This window comes from Melospiza melodia, chromosome 1, assembly GCF_035770615.1.
Source record: "Melospiza melodia melodia isolate bMelMel2 chromosome 1, bMelMel2.pri, whole genome shotgun sequence".
NCBI lineage: Eukaryota > Metazoa > Chordata > Aves > Passeriformes > Passerellidae > Melospiza > Melospiza melodia.
Window position 1 is genome coordinate 139,449,617 of NC_086194.1, and position 20,636 is coordinate 139,470,252.

The following is a 20,636-nucleotide window of genomic DNA, read 5'->3' on the forward strand; positions in this document are numbered from 1 at the left end:
TACAATAAACACCCCTATTACTAATTTCTTGCAATTCTGTATTATTGTTCCATACATAGGTAACATGTTTAATGTTAAGTCTTCTATTTGTAAGGCTACATGACTGTAACTTTTTGAACTTTAAAATGATTATTCTCAAACCTAATTACTCAGTACACTCTGACAGCAAATATTCTTGGTCAGCTGACAAGTGTACACATATCTCATACAAGAGAGGGAGTATATTTTCACACCTATTTTGTTAATGAAAATCAAATCCTCTCAGACATGAAACTCTTAATCTGAAATCACTGCATTAAGATCATGCCATCAGCTTGAAATTTCTATTTCTTGTTTGAAAAGAGCACACTAAAATTACACAGGCATGTGTATAATTGGCAGTATGTTTCACTATGTATATTGAATACTAGTTTCACAGTTTCTCAGAAGCACTTCACAAAACAGGAAAATGAGATTTCTTGAACAGTAACTCCATGGGACAACGAAAAACATGCTGGGATAAAAAAGACATCACATGCAAAATTTATTCCAAAAAGTTTCATTTAAGTAATGCATTGAAGTAAAGCAAGATGACTTAATTCTTGAAATTCATCTCAGTAACCTATTTTATGGAATTATACTAATCACTCTGCACAAGCATTGGGCAACATTTAAAACTTAATAGTTTTTTTCAGTATTTCCCAATTATATCTGCTTGTACCTGAGTATCATTGGAAGAGACAGATAATCTGTCATCGGGTAAAGATGGTGTATAAGCAACAGAAATTGGAGTTCCTGGAATTCCATTTGCCTGAATGTTTTCACTGTCACTGCCATCCTCTAATGATACAGTTGTGCCATCACCACCTGCAGTCCCTTCCACATCTATCAGAAAAGATGCAAAAATAATTAACAAGCATTATATGAGATTAAAAATAGCTTTTAAAGCCAACATTTAAATACGAAAAAAATCATAAGGAGGAGTTCAAGACAGAATTTACATGGCACTACAGAACTATAAAAATTGCAAATATTCTTAATTTCAAATAATGAAAATTACAGTAAGAAATTCAATTATAACTAAACTTGTCAGGGTCACCACTCTACCAAGTGTCCAAGAAGGATTGGTATGGGGCATCACCCATTAGTCTGATAAACAATTTACAATGAACTGAAAAGTACAGTGAGACACTGCTACTGGAGAGAGGGACCCATTTCTGAAGAGTGTTCATACAGAAACAAAGTAAAATAATAATTAAAAACAAAACCAAAAAACCACCAAGAATTTGTATTTTAAAAGATCATTAATTCTCCAATATCAAGTGTAAATCCATGTATGAAATCCTGTCCATTTTACTGTTAAATAATGCACTGCTGAAGTCTGACAGCAGAACTGTCTTCTTCAGCATGCAAGTCATATTTAAATTATGATAAATTTTAGTTAAATATTTGAAAGTGGTAAAATAATTCTTAAGGTCAAGAAGCAGACTGCAGTTGCTATTGACTTGATAGATATTAATATAATACCTCCAACTACTATGTTGACCATTTCCTGCACAATACTTTCTACAATTTCTTGTGCCTTCTCTTCACACTCATTGCTTTCACCATCGTAAGTTCCTCCATCAGCTTTAGAAAGATCTTTAAAAAGAAAAACAAACACAAACAAGGATTAATGAGAAACTCTGAGATTAAGATGGTACTTTGCTTGCACTTAATATTTCAGAATAAATGTTTGGATGCTTCAAAAATAGGTGTTTGCAGAATGCAAGAACTCCAGTGGTTAACCTGAAATGTCAATTATTTGCCACTGTAAATGGCAATTAATCTACAGGCCTGTGCCAACAAAACACATCAATTTTGTATCTTCATATACATTAAAACATGGAAAACTTGAGGGTTCTGAGATGCTCTCAAAAACTTTCACAATATTACACAGAAGCAAAAAGTAATTTTTGATTCAGACCTACAGAGTGCAGGACTTGAGTATGCTCTTGAAGGACAGTGGTAACAAGGACAAATGGGCATTTTGCATTACTCAACTATCTGAAAACTTATGCCTGCATTACTCCAGATTTGGGATAGAAAAAAAAGACAGTCCTCAAGCCTTTGTTTTTACAGACCTTTTCCCTCCCTCCATGAAACAGAAATACACACTGATTACTTTCTGCTGCTGTGGCTTGGTCAGCTTCTGTCTGTTCATTTTCAGCACTAGAAATGTCAGATCCATTTTCTGCCTCAATATCTTCTTGAAGGCTTTTGTCCACATCGTTTGTGCTGTGGTCAAGCTCTCTCTCATGGTCTTTGGACAGCTGATCAGCCTGTGCTGGAATATGTCTCAAATGAGGTGATTCAGGCTCATGATGGCTTACTGGAGACTGTTGGAGATGGTGTTGCTGTCTGTGTCTTTCCTTTTCCATCTGTTTGGCTTCCTGAAGCTACAAAAGCATTGCAAACACAGAAGAAATTCACTATCAAAATAAAACAATAAGATATATGCATTATTTTATAGAGAAGAGATATCTATTGTCTCTGCTTACACAGTAGCAGTTTAAGAAAATGCATCTTTGTTTAATTATAAATAACTTCAGTATCATGGGATAATCCATTGCAAGAGGGATGCTTCCTGACTATGCATGTAGTTCATACCTTCACTATCAAAGAAGGGACAACCACACTACAGAGCCAAGAGTTGTCTGCCTGCCCTATTAGGAAGCTCAGGGAGTAGATGTGACAATAAAGAAGGTGTGCTTGGAAAAACATCAAGGCAAACTCTTTTTTGTGGTCCCTTGTTCTGGAATCCCCAGAAAGGGAAGAATTTCTGTGACTTCTGTACACCACCCCCACCCCAAACTTCATATTTTCCACCTATTTCAGAGGCCAAAACACAAGAAGAAAAGTATCAGATACCAGATTCTTTTTTCTCCTCAAAGTACCCAAGTTAGAAAAGCCAAAAAGCCTTAATAGTGATGAGACAAATGTCTCAAGCTGGTTTGCTTTCAAGAAGTAGTTTCTAAATAAAGGCACTGAGATACTCACTGCTTGATTTTCCATACGTGCAAAAATGACATTCAGCATTTGTGTTAGAGTGGCCTTGGCTGTAGTTTGATTGATAAGATTTTTGCTTGCTAGGTAGATATTGTAACATGTTCTTACAGCCTGTAGTACTGTTCCTTCGTGGATTTCTATGTGTTGAGATGTTACTGCAGTGAGCAAAGCCTAAATAAACACACATATATACATTTACCAGTCAAAACATTTATCAGTCAAAAAGTTTACAAATTAATAAATATCAAAACTGGACTACTTCTAAAATATATATAAATAAATATTTTGAATACAATTTAATTATGTTTTCCCACATACTCTTGTACCTATATTGGAAAATCATACCAGTTATATTAAACTGAGTGTTTTTCATCAACATATCAAAGTATTACATGTTTCATAGCACGTAACAGCATGAAGCAACCAAAGGAACCATCAGAGAGGTAGCTAATAGAAGTCATCCTCAAATTTTCTAAACACAAAACAGGAACAGGCTACCCATTAAAGCCTGGAAGGGAAGCCAAAGGGTCCAAAAGTTGTTTTAGAAATAAATGTAAATGTTATGACCAAAAATTGAGTATGAGGTTCGACAGCTATGCTCAGACAACTGCCTTTTACAACAAGCTCTTTTTGGTAGATGCCAGAAAATTGTGTTGGCCCCTCTGCAGAAATTTGCTTATTTCTTCCTGATCCTGGTAATATCTGCCTCTCTTTAAAAAAATAAAAACACATTAGCCTGTGGAAGATCAGATAACACAGAGGTAAGGAACAAATTAGCTTTATGTGAGGCAGAGGCAGGCTGGATTAAAGGGCAGAAATAGAGGCAGATAAAATCTGAGGATAGGGTTTGAAAACATTGTCAGGGATGTGTGTAGGAGAGTGGAAGGGGGAGAGCCTGGTTTGCAACAGTTTGTATTCATCACTGTAATCCAGCAGAAGGAATGAGGGAATTTTGAACATTAAAAACTTTGACGGTTACCATTCAATGGGATGTTTGGGGTAAGAAAGAAAGAGCTGAAAGCACTGGAAAGCTCCTATTTTTTAAAATTTGTCACAGTTAAAAAAGTTATTTCAGGTTGGATAATTTACTCGTCAAACCACACCTCGCATCTCTTACTGACATTGTCAGAACTTCAAAACGCACAAGGCACCAAGAAGTGGAGAAATAGTACCCATCTCTCACTCAAACCCCTTAAAAAGTAACATCAGTCACTCTTAAAAACCAGCTGAACAGCTATTTTTTCCAAACCACTACCATCTGGACCCAACACAGTACATATTTAGATTAGTTAATATTTCTTTCACTCAGTTACAAATTATATCACTGATACATGTACACACACATACTCAATAATACAGTTTAGGAACTACCTACAGCTCCTCACTTGGAAGACAAGGTCTCTTGCAGCCTAGCACTAGGGACACTAATGAAAGGTGCAGGGGGCTCCAGTCTCCATCTCTGGTTCTGGTGATGTCATTCATAAAGTTAATGTCATCTTTGTGTTATCTTCTGTCTCCTTCTTATATATGGATGAGTAAGAAGCTGATATTTGAAAAGTCAATTTTAACTTCCACCTCAGTTCAGCGAAATCTTATGATGTTTTTTCACCCAACTTTTAATAATAGAAAGTGGAGCCAGCTATTAGAGAAAGGTGACAAGGCTACAGATAGATTATATGCTCTTTTGTTTTAATTGCTTAACAGCTTCAATTTACTAACTTTTTTTCAGTATGCTTGTTATGAATAGCAGAGCCTGGTTCTTTTCACACCCCCTGATTAGAGGTGTGGAAGCAAAGAAATGCTTCAAACACACACTGAGACATACCTCCTTTAATATCTTAATCCAAATTCACTGAATAATATTTTCTGTGCAGCCTGAGGAATCAGGGTTTCTACAGGGCATCTCCCTGCAGATATCAAACTACCAAGAGTTTACAGAGCTCTTGATAGTCACTTCTTTGGGTTTCTTTCCTTCCCAGGCACTAGATACGAATCTTAATAACTACCATGCACATTTGCAAACTGATAAGCATTTTTAGCTTTGATCTTTTGCTAATATCTTCCATCTTCCTTACAATTTAGAGTCATTCTCAGGCTATTAGTTATTCTAATTTCACATTTCTCTTCTGTTAGTATGCCAGACCAGTAGAAATATGAAAACAAACGCAAGACAGAAAGAATTTTACAATCACTTTCTGAACATCCTTCCCTCTTGACAGTTTCCATTTAGGGCTCAATTTGATGATATGCCCTAGACAACATCACTTGATTCTCTATCATAGAAGAGTGTATCATTATCACAATGGCATGACAGCTAACTCTGAGAAACCACACGTTATGAAAAGTGGCAGTATTGCTCCTCTGAAACCCTTGTGAACTCACATGTTAGAAAAATAAACCCTTCCTTTCTCATTTTAGTACTTTTCTTCAAGTTACTCCCCCTTACTCTGTGACCAAGCAACCACTATGTCCAACACAAGGAAGAAGAGAGGGGTGACAGATGAGTAGAAGACAATTACCTTAGCTCCCAGAAAAGCAGGATTACTCAAAATCCAAAACTGCTACAAAACACAGGTCCTTGAGAGATGGAGTAACAAAAGCTCTGCCTTCCTCCCAGCCACACTCTTACTCTTACTTTGCAACAGGTACAGAGCATGAAGCCACCTGTACTATTTTAACAGCAACTCATCAATACAAGTAAAATCACAGAAAACAAAAAGCACCCTCAGGCGGTTCTCTGGTGTTTAGTTTTGGGGTTTTGTTTGTTTTGAAAGTGGCTTCAGTACATGCAGAGTATTAAATGCTTGCTAGGACAAGGGATGGGGTAAGGGAAAAGTCTGGGAGCAAAGCCTGGACAGACAAATGGCTCTCTGCAGAGGTGAGAACAGCAAGCTACTCCTATGGAGTCATAGCATTATGTTGTTCTTTTCTACCATGTAAAATTTTGCTCTTCAAGGCTTTTTGCAATTGAGTTCCCACTCCTTCTGGTCAGACAGCTCATCTGCTCCCACAGTATCCTCACTGTGAGCTAATAAGTAAACGAAAGGGAAAAAAAGCCTACTTTATTTACTCCTCCCCTTTGCTGCCCTTTAGAAACAGAAGGAAACCTTTGTGAAAGGTTAGAGCCGCCTCATTCTCCTTCAGGTCCTTCCAAGGAAGCTTTCTTTGTCACAAAACTTGCAAAAATACCAACAGCCAACAAGCCCTCTTTGCCCTGAAACTACTGGCGACGATTCTGATTGTGAGTTTGTTTCCTTATGCTTTCCCTCCAGTCCTTCATACTTACTGTTCTGTGTTTGGGAAAGAACTTACAGTTCTGTGCTGCCACCTACTTACTATAAATAAAGCTTATTAATTTTTATAAACAACCATTAGATGGCTTTGGGAAAGGAGAAAAATCCCCAGGATAACTTCCTGAGTTACAGATTATCATATATTTGTGTGACACACACAGTATTTTTTCTTTTAGCCTGAAGCACATTTGCCAAGTGAATTTTCTATTATTTAAAACAAATGGATTAGAACAGTTCAGGAAGTATCCTGCTTTGTGAGGCAAAACAAATGTAATTTTAAAAGTAAACTAAATTAACAATAATCTTCTACTAAAAACATCCAGCATCCATCTATAACTCTAAACTTTTGATTCCTCTCACACTGAATATTCTATAAGAACAGCACAGTTACAGCAAAATAATGTGACTACAACCAGGAGAAAAATTTTCAACTCAGGGTCAGTTTTTTTCTTCCTCTCAGCCAACTCTGATCACCTTATCTTTGGAAGATTTATGACACAGTATAGCTGTCATCTGATCAGCACGGGCTTACTTTGTCTTGATTTCGTAATTCAGTTGCTTGGAAACTCCTGAGTACTTGGAACAGCACATAAAACACAGTAGCCCTAGCTCCTCTCTCTAGTGTGAATTAGCTGCTAGAATCACATAATTCTGTTTCCTTTGAGAGGGTCTACAGAGTTATTTTCAAATTTTTTTTAAGTTAACTTGCAGTCCACACACTTACTTATCACAGAATAATGCGTTAGCATGGATCGACTTTTGAAAAACACAGGAAACTGAACTCTTTAAGCCAAAGCTCCTTAAATCAAATAGTCTGCATAGATGTATAATTTTTAAGTGATGCTAAAAAAAGTCACTAAATAACATTCAACTTTTCAGACTGCAGCCATCAAGCACACACAAACGTAAGTTAAGCTGTAAAAGTACCTATATAATATACACTTTCCATATGGCAAGCCAAGGAAAGAAAACACGAGTGTAAACAGTTGATATCATGTTAAATACTGCCTCCTCATCCTTATTCATTCTTTACAGATTTAAAAAAAAAAAAGAAAAAGAGTTTTGCCATAGTTTTAGTTCTGCAGGCACCAAAAGGCCAGAAGACACATAAACAGAACTTCAAGACCTCTGCAACTGTCAGTGCAAGTCTGCACTCACACACCACAAATGCCACAACAGCCTTAGGAAAGCAAGCCTGGAGGCAGAAAGATTCAATCAAGGGATGTTATTTCACACAATTTGAATAAACCTCTTTTAATTGCATGAGCAGACTAATTACTTGCATTATTTCTGCCACTACAATCCCCACCACAACAACTATACAAGAAAGTTGAGTGGCTTCACATCAGAATTACACCCCAGTCAAACTAAACTACAAGGTAAATGAAGGAAAAGGCAAATTTCCCATTCTGGTTCATCACAGAGTCTGTAGATGAAGAACAAGAGCATCACAGCAGAGAAGAGAACACGTGAGCGATAGGAGCAGAAAAGTTAAACTGGTGTCTCTTGTTGCAGGACATGACTCTAAAGCTTAGATAGCTAAAAAAAGACAAAATGCACTTCTCTGTGTCAGCAAGAAGATTATTTCCTTGGTAGTCAGCAGAAAGGTCTTTTCAGAATGTCTGAGTGCTCTGGCAGTTGGGAACTGGCTGAAGATGACTCCACCCCGGAAAGGCACCCAGCAAGCAGGAAACCTGCAGTGCCTGTTGGCTCTTGCCCCATGATGGCTCCCAGATCCCAGAGTGAGGGCAGCACGCTACCCAAGGGCCGCCCATCCTGCATGCAGAACCAAGACAACCCTCCAGAGAGGAAGGCGTCCAAGTGATCAAAGTTCTCAGCTTTCACTGTGGTGTTGATGAAGCAGCTGCCCTGTGGGAGTGCTGCTTATGTTGAGGGTAACAGCCTGGGAACACCAGCACAAAAAAGCAGGAAATCCAGGTCTGCCTTCTATCCCCCTGATGGAATTAAGATTCTTCAGACAACATACTAACCACCAGAACCACAGAAGAGTCTAAGAAGATCATCCTTCAAATCATACTGGAGAAGCAGGGTCCACATTCATCTCCGAATTGAAGTGTTAGGAGGCCTAAGAGAGTATGACTGACTTAGAAGTTTCATTATTCTTTCAAAGTCAAAAGTTCTGGTCTTTGCCAAGGTTATTTAAAATTGTCAAGCTTTTTATGGTGTTCTGTGTATTGGACAAAGATGGAGTCAAAGTCAAAACAGCACTCTCAACTTTCCCGGTTACTCTAACATGGCAATTAGCTACACGAAAACAGTAAAAGAAATTAAGGCACTAAAAGAGTGTACACACTTCATGCACTTTGCAATTGTTGAAGAACTGACTTTCTCAAATTTTCTCCTGAACGAAAGGAATATTAGCTCTTAAAGCCCCTTCAGGCAGGGAGGATTGGAATAAGAAAGCATTCAAACAGACAGTATTACAATGCGAGAGAGTTATAATAGTTTCAGCCACTGAAAGTTTAAATCAATAAAAACTTCCCTTTGCAGGATGGAAAACATCTTAAAGACATGAGCAAAACAACACAACAAATCTAGAAAACAGCAGCATGAACCAACATTTGTAACAACTATCTGCAGAAGTGGAGTGCAAAAAAGAACAGGGAAGGTTTGAGCTATGAAAAGGAGAAGAACAAAGTACATTCTTTGCATTAATACAAGTAAGTACAATCTGCAAGAAACGTCAATGCCTCAGGATACATATACACAAGATTATGAGGTAACAAATACTCAATTTTGCTTAACTAACTTCAAATGTATTCTTCACTCCTGTTCACCATCACAGTTATTTAAAGACTGCTGTTACAGGAACAGGGTACAGCATTTCCACTAAGCAGCCAAATTCTAGTACTTGGCATAGTAATTTCCTGAAACAAACACCCATAATTAATGGCTGCAATCAGAAATAGGTTCCCCAGAAACTTTTGTACAAACTCCACATGCAACATTTATATAAGCTGTGGAAACAAACCCTGGACCTCCTTCAAGCAAAAGTGTATGACACAGCAGTACAAAGCTACCATGGTAATGTCCAACTGCCAGGTCTAATTGCATTTCATCAACAAATTCCAAAATGGATTTTAAAATCTGCTGCTTAATTACCGTTTCTCCCACTGGGAGTGCAGGATTGTTTGACAGTAATTCCTCACAATTAGAGGCTCCACAGGTCTGCTGTGAATGAATTTCACCCAGTGGTCTATGTACTAGACTTGAGGCCACAACCATGAGTTCACCCAAAATGCAGTGGAAGAAATTAGGGGAAGGGCAAAGAATAGGGAGTTTCCATCTCCAAGAAACAGGATAAAGAAAATATTTTAACACTACCACGACATTTACAAATTAAGCACTTCTGGTTTTGAACTCTGAGGTCAAGAATGTCTTCCTGCTGCCACCACTATAAATACAGGAAGTATTAAACATGTTACCTTTATTATTTGTAGCTGAACCCCTTCGTCTGTTTGAGGGCCTTGAAAACAGCCACATATTGTCTCGATAATTCTATCAATTAGTTTTTTTCCTGGAGCTGTACTGTCTGGAGCATTCCCTGTCAAGTGCCCATATGCTATAAGTTTCTGGAGAGAGGAAAAAAACTCATGTAAATAAGAGCTTTAAAAAAGTAAGCCAGCTTTTTGTTATAATAAATAAATTCACTTGATAGTTCTAACTTGCACAGAATAAATAAAACAGCACCTTTTACCCCATGTATCATAAACATCAAGGATTTTTTATATATCCTCCAGATTTATTCAATTTTCAGTCAGCAACTACTATACAAAGTTTGTCAGCAAGTTTAAAGTTTTGTTCAGCAGTTAATGTTCTAAACCAAACAGGATTCCAAAAATTAACTCACATCACAGAAGTCTTTATATATAGTCAATATGAAAATGCTTTTTATACCAGATAAACCATCTGCAAACACTCTCTATTTGAGCTACTAGCTGGTGTTCTACTTTTTAGAGTTTCTTCTGATGGTTTTCTAGTATCCTTTGCTTTCCCTAGGTCTTCAATAGTTAGAAGTGAAATTAACTACAAAATTAGTAAAATCCTCTTCTGAACACTTTAGGCACAAGAGTACTTGTAAATCCCCATGCTACACAGAGTAGCATCATGGTACAAGAGCAGGCCAGGCACACATGTGCCTGTGACTGTAAACTGAGTTCACTGTTGGGCTGCTCTGGAGGAGTGAATGGCTAAACACAATGTTGTAGAATTTCTTCTGAAAACATTATAGGGACCTCGAGAGTTTTGAGAGACTAGACATCTCAAATTGTAAATATTTTACTGCAATTATAAATAGTATAAAATGAATTTCTAATGCTATACCTGCTGTGTTCGCTCAACACACATTTAAACACATGAAAATAGGTTGCTGTACATAATAACCCAACCAGGAAACCCTGGTAAAACACACAAAGAAAAACACACATACACTACATAATAAATCAGGCATACATTCATCTTTTGTGAGAAACACATTCTGTAAAGTAAAATAATAAAAACCCCATGACATTATTTATTTCATATAACTACTCCCCCTCCAAAGCATCAGGATTTTACAGTTGATAGTAAAAACTCCTCTTCATACAGACCTGTAAACAATCTAGAGATGTACTGACAATCCTGGGGCACTTGGACTGGCATGCCAATTCAAATGGTAGGAAGTATTTGTCCGCTTCAATGAAGCTTGTCTTTGATTTCACAGGTGGAAGAGTGCTTGAACCAGACTTTGCTTCTCCATGAGGGGGACTAAACAGAATGACTGTATTAGAATACTGTAAAGTGATCACACAAATTGTTCTCACCACCACAATGTTTATGAATGAAATAAAATATCAAAAAAATTAACATTAGGAAAGACAAACTTCTAACAATAGTAATCCATGAAGTATTCTTAACACCTTTTATACTTCATGGCTCCTTCGTGGACCAGGCAAATTGACCCACTTGCCCACTAAGGGGCTATCCAGTGGTACCTGCTGGTATGGAAGCAGAAAGACTTGCTTCCTCTCAAATACCAAAGGACTCCCTCCCCTCCCTAGACTGGCAAAAGCAACAAACTAACAGAACAAAATGAGCAGAACCTTCATCTCAATCTCTGCTTCAGGTAACATCACTTAATTTAACAGTCAAGTGGTTACCAACATATCTCACTTGGGTAAATTATCTGAAAATACTAACTGTACAAAAGCAAGAAAATTCTGAGCTGTTGAAGTTTCATTGATTACAGCACCTTTAGAAAGGTCACGATCATTAATGTCACAGAAGGATAATTAGGAATGGGTCATTTTTCACTAATTTGAGTGCATCAATGCAGTTCTGCTTTGGCTTAAAGCAAGATATTTAGATTTTTCATTTCATAGAATAACTCATCACCTTTATATAAAGCATTCCCAACCCTTTTTTATGCACTCACAGGTACCTTTAGATAAAAGGTAAACAACACTGGCTTGAAAAGCAGTATTAAAAAAAGTGCAAAGTGTCATATTCTGTAGTGAAGACACAGAATTCTTGCAGTAATTCAAATAGATCTTGGTAGAACAACTGCATTGAAATACAGCATGCACGTTGCTAATTAAAACAGATGCTTCAAGGAATGCACTCAATTTCATGTTCCCAAAGTAGAAGAATGGACTGCTAAGAGTTCATTATAAATCCACAGCATGACTGCAGTCCCACACATTATAGAGTGGGCCTTAAACTAATCAATACAAATTAGTTTCAGCTTTTCAAGGAGCAGGCTGGATTGTCCTTCAGATTGTATCTGTCACCACATTCAAACAGATCTTGTTTAGGTTGCTTAAAAAGGGCACCCAAATTCAAGACTTAAGAGTGAGTAATTAGTATTAAAATGCTACTTTTTACTGGCTACATCTCTTTTGAAGGTTTAAGAATTTATCCCTACACATTTTTTTCCTGAAAGAAAAAAAAGAAACCTCTGAAGAAGGCCAGAGTTGTTTTGGGTTTTTGTTTTGTTGGATGCATAACTTTATTTACTGCTCTGTATTTTTCTGCTGGAAGCAGAGCTCTTTTGAACAACACCACAATCAGATAAGCTGCAGAGGAAGTACATGATTCTTCTATGTTCCTGAATCTCTCTGATAGTCCCTATAAAAGCTTTACTCTGAGGAATGAAAGGGCAGTTATCTGTTGCTTGTGTCTTATGACAAGACTGTACCTCATTGGGTGATTATGCCCATTGAAACCATTAAAATTAAGTTAAAAAGACCACTCTGGAAATAAACCCAGAATTGTTCAAAACAAGGAGCAGGCCATGGTGAGATTCCAAAAAAGAAGAACCCATGCCACAGCAAGCTGCTACATTAGCCTGGAGCATCTCCTATTCTCTGAATTGAAAGCTATTTTAAAATGGGCAAGATATTAAATATGGAAGATGATGCACATTTGTCTCTGGAAAAGCAACTCAGTAAGCTCTTCACACTGCTGGTAATGCAAGGGAAGGGGATAGCAGAGACAGGAGAAGAGAAACTCAAAAGCACTTCTTAATATCAGTGAATTGCTTCTTAACCCAGCAACGATTCCCAACACCTTCTTCCCCCAAGGCAGCTACAAAGCATGGGAATTATGAAATATGCTGGTATTTATGTATTAGCCATAGAGAAAGGCTAAGGTATGTATCAAAGAATGGATTTGGAAATTTATTTTGGCAGCATTTGCTGTGTAATGGTTACATAAATCAGCTTATGCTTTTTTATTCCCTTCCCCTGCACCCCACTACCAAATACCAGTTCTGTTTAAAAAATAAATAGCAGAACAAAAGGAGCTGTTTTCCATGCAAAATTTCTGGAAAGTGGAAATTATCTACTCTTCAGTTCATTCTAGGTTAACTGAGATCAATTACCTTGAACAGGGACTGGAAAAATTTAAACACTCATCATTAGAAATACCTAATTAGGACATTTGAATCTCAATTACAGAAGTAAGATCCTGAAAATAATTTAATAAACTATGAAGTCTCTCTATTCTAGGGCCTAGAAAAACAGTATTTTCTACTGCACCTAAACAAATTGACTCTACAGTAAGAATAGAGAAGTCCATTCACAATTTCCAAGACCAGCAAAGCCTTCACAGTAGCAAAAGGTTACTGTCAAAATAAAGACAGCACCAAAGAAACCAAAATCTATTTAGAAAATGGCTATAGGAAGATAAGACATACAAATTCTACTCCCAAAAATATCCCAACTTCAGATATTGATAGGGCAGAAATTATGCACTGGAAGTTCAGAAATGGCTCAACCACATTTGTATAAATTATTTTAATTCTGTGGTCTCATTAGTTTTAGCATGGTATTTAACTACAGGACTGGATATTACTTTTCCTTATTCAGTGCCCAGAACAAATATCTCTCACTGAATATTTAACATAAAGCATTTTTTCTTATCATGCCTCACAATGTGGACTTCTGCTTTATTTATACCACTCTAAGAAAAACCTATTATAAATTCATATTATTACTTTCTGTCTGAGACAATCTTGTAGTGCTGGATGCAATGTTTTCTAAACACTATATAAATATGAAATTTATTTTTACAATCTTACTGTGAGCTCATTGTATTTACTTCATTTTGCTGGGGGAAAGCAAAGCACAATTTCAATCAGATGAACCCTTTAAGTTTTACAAGCCCAATTTTATAAGCTGCAAGACTAAATTTTTCAGCATATTTGATTTTATTAAGTTTTCTTTTAAAGCTTCTTAAACAAAGTTCCCACTGACTTAATTACTGCTGGAAGTGATTCTATTTTCCAAACCAAAACTGTAGATTTCTGCTCAAATATCCAGGAGATGAAGCAGAAATCCTTAGCATCCAACTCTGAGGTTTTAATGATTTGCCCACCACTGAAATCCAGTTACAGGGCAGAATAGAGATCCCCAAGCAGCACCCAGCTGCCTAAGAACATTTTCATCCTCAGTTTCACCCACTGATCCAATTCTCTCAACAAGTGGTATGAACAGTCTTCACCTCACAGTCCTGACTCAGAGTTAGGAACACTGGATGAGGAAGACAATCCTGTGGAACATGTAACAAAATGCCAATAACAGATCCCACAGCTCAGCAACAGTTAGAAGTTTGCTGACAGCAAAAGACTGCCGAATGCCAATTTTTGGTTTTACCATCACTTGTAGAAGAACTGCATTCACAAATCTATACCTATTCCCTAACAAGGTCCTTTCCAGACACTATCTTTGCCAGTTACATTACTTTTCTCTGCTCATTCCCACTTCCTCGCCCCAACCTCCTCCCTCTGATCACTCCAAGTATTTTACCTGCATTCTTCCTCCCTCTCTGAATCTACTTCAAGGCTCTTCCAGCAATACATTGAAATAAATTTCTGTGCCATCCACGAAGACCTTTTCCAACTCTGATCCCTCTTTCCTATGCTCCCTTGTGGCCAGAGAGTACCACCCTGCTCCCTTCTAAGCACCTTCTGCTGCCTCTCCTAAGTCCTGTGCCCTGCACCAGAAGAGCCAGACACATAAAGCAGCACTATCTGTACATTTCCAGATACCAACAACCACCCAAAATACACTGAAAATGTTTTTCAGAGAGTCCATACTCCCCATGCAGAATAAGTATGGTACACAGTTTAAGATGTTAAAAGCACTATCACTTAATACAATGAACTATCACATACCTTTGCTTTTCTGTTTCAGCCTTTATTTCCTCTGTAAAATGAAACAAAGGCACAGTTATAGAAATGGCATCATAAGCACATTTATAAAATTAAATAACAGAAAACTACTGGATAGCAAAACTATTTAGGCAAACATTTTAAACCAGGATTATTATAAAACAGAAAATACATGTTTACAGTTTCACAAGTACCTGTACTCTCCACCTGCACTGATTGCAAACTGTATCATAATTACTTTGCAAATCTATATTAAAAACTGGATGCTTAAATTTGCATGCAGCCATGCCAGAATAATGTCCCTGGAATGCTTTTGTGAAGACATTGGCCAGCTCTTTTCACAGCTGATGTATACAGAAACAATAAGGAAAACACAAATATTATTCAAACTATTAATTTACCCATAAAGGATATAAAATATATACTGCTTGATAAATATACAGAAACACAACCAAACAATCCACCACTGCTAGTTCTTACATGAAATCTGAATGACCAATTATCATCCCTGGTTTTAAACAGTGTGAGATACCACAGTAATGACTAAGGGAGAGGAAAAAAGTCTGTAGCACCTCTATTTCACATTATTTTAAAATATATAACAGAAGGATGAATAGTTTGCAAACATTTTCAGCAATTTTTTAACTATACATTTTCAAAATAATTTTAAATTACTGGATCTAATTTTAGGAAACATCTTTGAGTCAAGACCAGTCTTGTCTATTCTCTAGTCATTTTGCATGCTTAAATCACAGGGAATTTCATAAAGCCTAGGCTTTCCAGTGCTGAAGCAATACATACTTAAAATAAACTGTACAGGATCAAGAATGAATGCATGTGTGTGTTTGTGTTTTTAAAGAAATCTCAGGAGATGTATTCCAGTATCAAGTCCTGCTCAAACATGCAAAGCCATAATCAACTAAACCAAACACTATACTTTGATTTTTGTGTATAGGCCTTGAACTAGTGGCATGGATTGATTCTGACAAAAACCACAACAACTTAATCTTTCTAACCAAGCTCCCATGCAACAAAAGCACACTTTGTCTGCCTCCTGTCCTTCGTTTGCTATTTCACATGGTCATACTGACTCACTTACCAACACAGGCTCTCATGCTTGGTATTTTATCACAAATCACTTGTAGCAAATATGTTTACTAACTCACTTTCTCAACATCCAGAGAACTGAACATATGGAATGCACATCACCTAAAATCTGTATCTTACTTCTGGTAAGACTGATGGTCATATTTACACTGAGAGGTTAGCAGGTCACTAGTTCATCCCAGAAATAACTACTCCAGAAGTTGATCAAATCTGGGCTACCCAGGATTAGACAAAACATAAAAATAATTCTATATTCTAGGCACTAAGCATTCCTCAGTAAGTAGCAATAATAAGACTCATGGTCTGCAATGTTTCAGTAAAGTATACCTTCCTCCCAGATTACGACATTACGACTTTTACTCACTTGGAGACAAATTCCTGACCAACAGAAAGGAGAAGCAGCTCTCTTCCTCCCTTCCAGAATCTCCATACCTTCCATTATTTTACCTCCCACCTTAGCATTCACATCCAGGAACTCTGCTCCCTGAGATATGCTGAAGTCTGTCCATCAAACAACATTATCAACCAACAGATAAAACGGAATGACTTCCAAGTTTACAGTTTCCAACAAAACTGACCAGAGGTAAAAAGCTTTTACAAGTATCATTCTAATTAAATTACTACCATTTCAAGCAGCATTGCCTAAGTCTATTCATGTGAAACCACTGATTTTATAACGTCTGTTAAATAAAAAGAAAGGTTCTTACAGTGGCTGATATCAATTATTTTTACAAGACTAGAATATTTGTAATTGCAGAGAAGCATGATATAATACTATTAGTATGAACAAGGTAAAACAGCAAACTTGAACTTTACTTTTACCCTTGAGAATAGAGAAAATCTAATTTCTTTCACTGTCTGATTGCTGCCTCTGCTCTCAGAACACAAGTTAATCACAGCACAATTTCACGGTCACGTATCAACTACATTCAGTAGGAAGCATACAAAAATTCAAGAAGCATTATCACCAGAAAACCAGATTATAATAAAGGTAACTAACAATTCTCATGTGAGGTAACTAATCTGTTAAAGACAGATGAACCAGAACAGTTACTGATGCATTCTTTTCAATGGGAAAAAGTAATCCCTGCAGAACTAAAAATTAGCTGGAAAAGAAAGATGAAGCCAGGCTTGACAACATTCCTTAATTTGCTCTCCCTCTCTCCAAACACACAACCAAAACTGCAACAGAGAGGATCTCAGAGCCAGAAAAGCTTATTATCTCAGAATTACCATTCATTCTGGGAAAGAAGAAATAAAGAGAATGTAAGATGCAAGAACAGGGGATGAAAACTGTAGGGAAGGACAACACCTTCCTCTGTATTTTTGTGATGTAAACACAGAATTACTGTGAAAAACAGCTCAGATTACTCTATGGTACTGAAACAATCACGTGCCCTAAAATGGAACTAATTGTCATTATTTAAAAGTGCAGCAGAAATGACAAAACAAACCCCTTCTGAATCTCCCCTTCACACACAGATCCAGAAGACCTCTTTACAGAATTCTGTGACCTCTATGACAGAATTAATGGAAATACACAAAGCTTTTGCACACCAAAGCTAGAGCTGATCAAAGAAATATATTATTTTGCAGTTTTACAATGGCATGCATCAACCGTTTCCCCAAACAGGCAAAATGAGTCATGTACATGAGTTTCAACATAATTTTCCATTTCATCTACACTTTTACAGACCATCATAATTTCAAAGAAATCTCTGAAAACAACTAAGACCTTTGTTGTTGGTTTTGGTTGGGTTTGAGTAATTTTCTTCACAGCAGGTTGTAGATGGTGCTGTTTTTTGTGCTGGAAGCACTGTTGATAACTCAGGAATGCTTCAGTTAAGCAGTGCTGACAGAGTCAAGGGTTTTTTTCAGTTTCTCACTCCACCCCACCAGTGAGTAGGCTGGGGCTGCCCACCACAACAGCCAGCCCCTACAGACCCCAGGGGTATTCCATTCCCCAGGGTGTCACACTCAGCAATAAAAAATTGGGGAAGGGTGTGTGCGTGCAGTTTGCCTGTGCTGCTTGGGGACTCGCTGATAATTGGTCACTTGCAGCGGTGAGCTACTGCATTTTTCTGCATCACACGTTTCTCGTGTGTGATTTTCCTTGTCATTTGTCCCTATTTTCCTTTTTTTAAATTCATCTGTCTTTATCTCAATCCAAAGGTTTTGCCCTTTTACCCTTCCAGCTCTCTGATATAAGCCAGTTAGTTGCTGGCCAGAGATAAACCACAACAGGCATCCATAATTTCATTCTCACCTCTCCAGCTTTAATTCACTATGTTTAACATGACATTTGAACACTTTTCCTTATTCTCTTCAGACTGCTTACAGTTTTCAGTATAAAAAACCTCAAACTAGTTTCCAGTTTTCCCTCTTTTCCTTTAACAACTTATAACCAACTAATCTCATGTGCAACTATGAAATCAACAAATTTCTCTGTAATGACTAACACCAAACAGCAATATCAAAATGTCCAAGCAGGTCGAGTAGGTGCTGTGGGCAGTACTGGATTGTAACACCGAACAAAACTCCAATTTAAGAATAATTCACTGTTTACCTCCTATATCCAATTCAAAGTATGATTTAAACCTTTAAAAGCATTTCTAATAACCTAAATTTCAAATGGGTATCTTTAGGTATTATTTCCTTCTGGTTACCTAAACATGCTGTCATAGTAAGTGAAGTAAAAATATTCTAGAGTGATACTTTGGCAGAAGTCAAGAATAACAGTCTCATCAAGTAAGGAATAACTAAAATGTTATCTTCAGGATTGCTACACAGAGCTAAATTCTATTATATCATCATCAAACTGTACATCAGATCACAGGAAAAAGAATTCTTATAGAACTTGCTCTTGGAAAAAATGCAAACTACCATGAAGTGGAAAAATACTTGACAAGTTCATTATAAAATATGATGGTAGGTAAACCCCACACATCTAAAAGTACTTAATACATCTCATTCTATTTTTCCATTCTTGCATCAGAATTGCATTCAAGAAAAAGTACATATTACATTCCCACAATACTGTATTCTAAACAACTGCCAGAGAAGCACACGCATAATTCTTAATTCCACAAGAATCTGCACATCTAAAGCCTAATTCTCACTGTAAGTATCAGAATAAAAGCTTATTAAATATATAATGAATTCAAAACAGAAAGCAGTAGCATTTTAAAGAACTGTAACATCTTAGGTAATCAGAAGGCAGAAATATCCAAAGCAGCACAGGCTGCAATAATTCAAGGAAACAAGTCAATGTTTGGCGTTCACATGAATTATACCATAGAAAACTACTGTGAGAAGGAAGCAATTTGCATTCAATTCTTTCAAGTCAAAGCAGGTGGATAAGATCCAAGGAACAAGCAGTGAAGATGAATTTAAATTACACCACTATCTATATTAAAAAAAGGTGAAATCAAATTAAAGCATTAAAGCTTTGCTTGAATTGACTTTGCTTGCATTCTTCCATCCAAGTATTCTAGTGACGGTCTCCAGTATCATACAAAATATTGAGGCAAATAAATGATTTAAAGACCCCACATTTTCCCTCATTAACAATACAGAAAATACTTCTCCATTTCAAGGTACACAAAAGCTCTGTAATATAAACCTATAAATTCCTTATTTATTTGAAAATAACTTCAATTAACTACACTCCCAACTATGCAATAAGATTATTACACATATGGTAACAATTTAATTTTTAAAAAGTACCAAGTCTGAACTTACATTGGTAAAGCCATGTAACTATGACAGGGACAAAAATACCCATTTCCCCTTCAAAGAGAAGAAATTCCAAACAGATAATGCTGAGTATGTTCTTTCCCAAACTGGGTTATTAGAATATATTTCTGAGGAAACATCTCAAACTTACTTCATTTCTGCACATCTGTAAGCTTCAAGCAGTGTTGAAAAATCTCACCTATTCAGCTAAAGTACTAAGACCCAAAAGGCACAAACAGACTCCAGGGAAAAACCTAAAATAATTACATCTAAGGAGCCCAAATAATGGAACTGGAGAAACATACAGTTGTTTTTAACTCGAGCTCCACTATCCTAAAAAAATTATAACCCAGAGATTCCCTCTGTGGGCAATTTTTGCTAAGTCAGCACATTTAAGAAAAAACAGTAAGTTTATGTCAAAATACATGCTGCAAATGTAGCACCTGCTTTCACCCAAACATTATCCTTAACATCTAAGCCACTTACAGATCATCCACAAAGCTTAAGATTTGCCAAGAGACAGTGTCCAGAGCACACACACAGACTCTACTGAGGCTTCCAGCTGACCACTCTTCTTGCTGCCACAGAGCCTTTGTGCCACTGCCTCTGAACTACCCCAGTTTCAGTCGGTTTCCTTACCAGAAAGGAATGACAGGAAACATACTAAGGAGGTATGGAGAACTGTCCAACCCAGATTATGGTATTTTCCTGTCCTATTTGATTTTTAACTGTAGTTAAATTAACTACTAAGAGGTGTAATTAACTTCATGAACTTTTAATAAATCTATCTGCAATGTCAACGG

The 20,636-nt window shown here is 36.9% G+C and overlaps 1 protein-coding gene across 2 annotated transcripts in view; it reads right to left on the minus strand.

The window, feature by feature from the left end:
* The window catches only part of ARFGEF1 (ADP ribosylation factor guanine nucleotide exchange factor 1), an 85,703-nt gene that overhangs the window by 42,972 nt on the left and 22,095 nt on the right, over positions 1-20,636 (minus strand). For both annotated transcript variants that reach the window (XM_063169865.1, XM_063169856.1), the window contains exons 2-8: positions 14,995-15,025; positions 10,931-11,087; positions 9,767-9,913; positions 3,019-3,198; positions 2,144-2,417; positions 1,507-1,620; positions 701-864 (exon numbers count right to left, since the gene is read on the minus strand). In XM_063169865.1, coding sequence (XP_063025935.1) covers positions 701-864; positions 1,507-1,620; positions 2,144-2,417; positions 3,019-3,198; positions 9,767-9,913; positions 10,931-11,087; positions 14,995-15,025 — 1,067 coding nt within the window. The remainder of the gene's footprint in view (positions 1-700; positions 865-1,506; positions 1,621-2,143; positions 2,418-3,018; positions 3,199-9,766; positions 9,914-10,930; positions 11,088-14,994; positions 15,026-20,636) is intronic.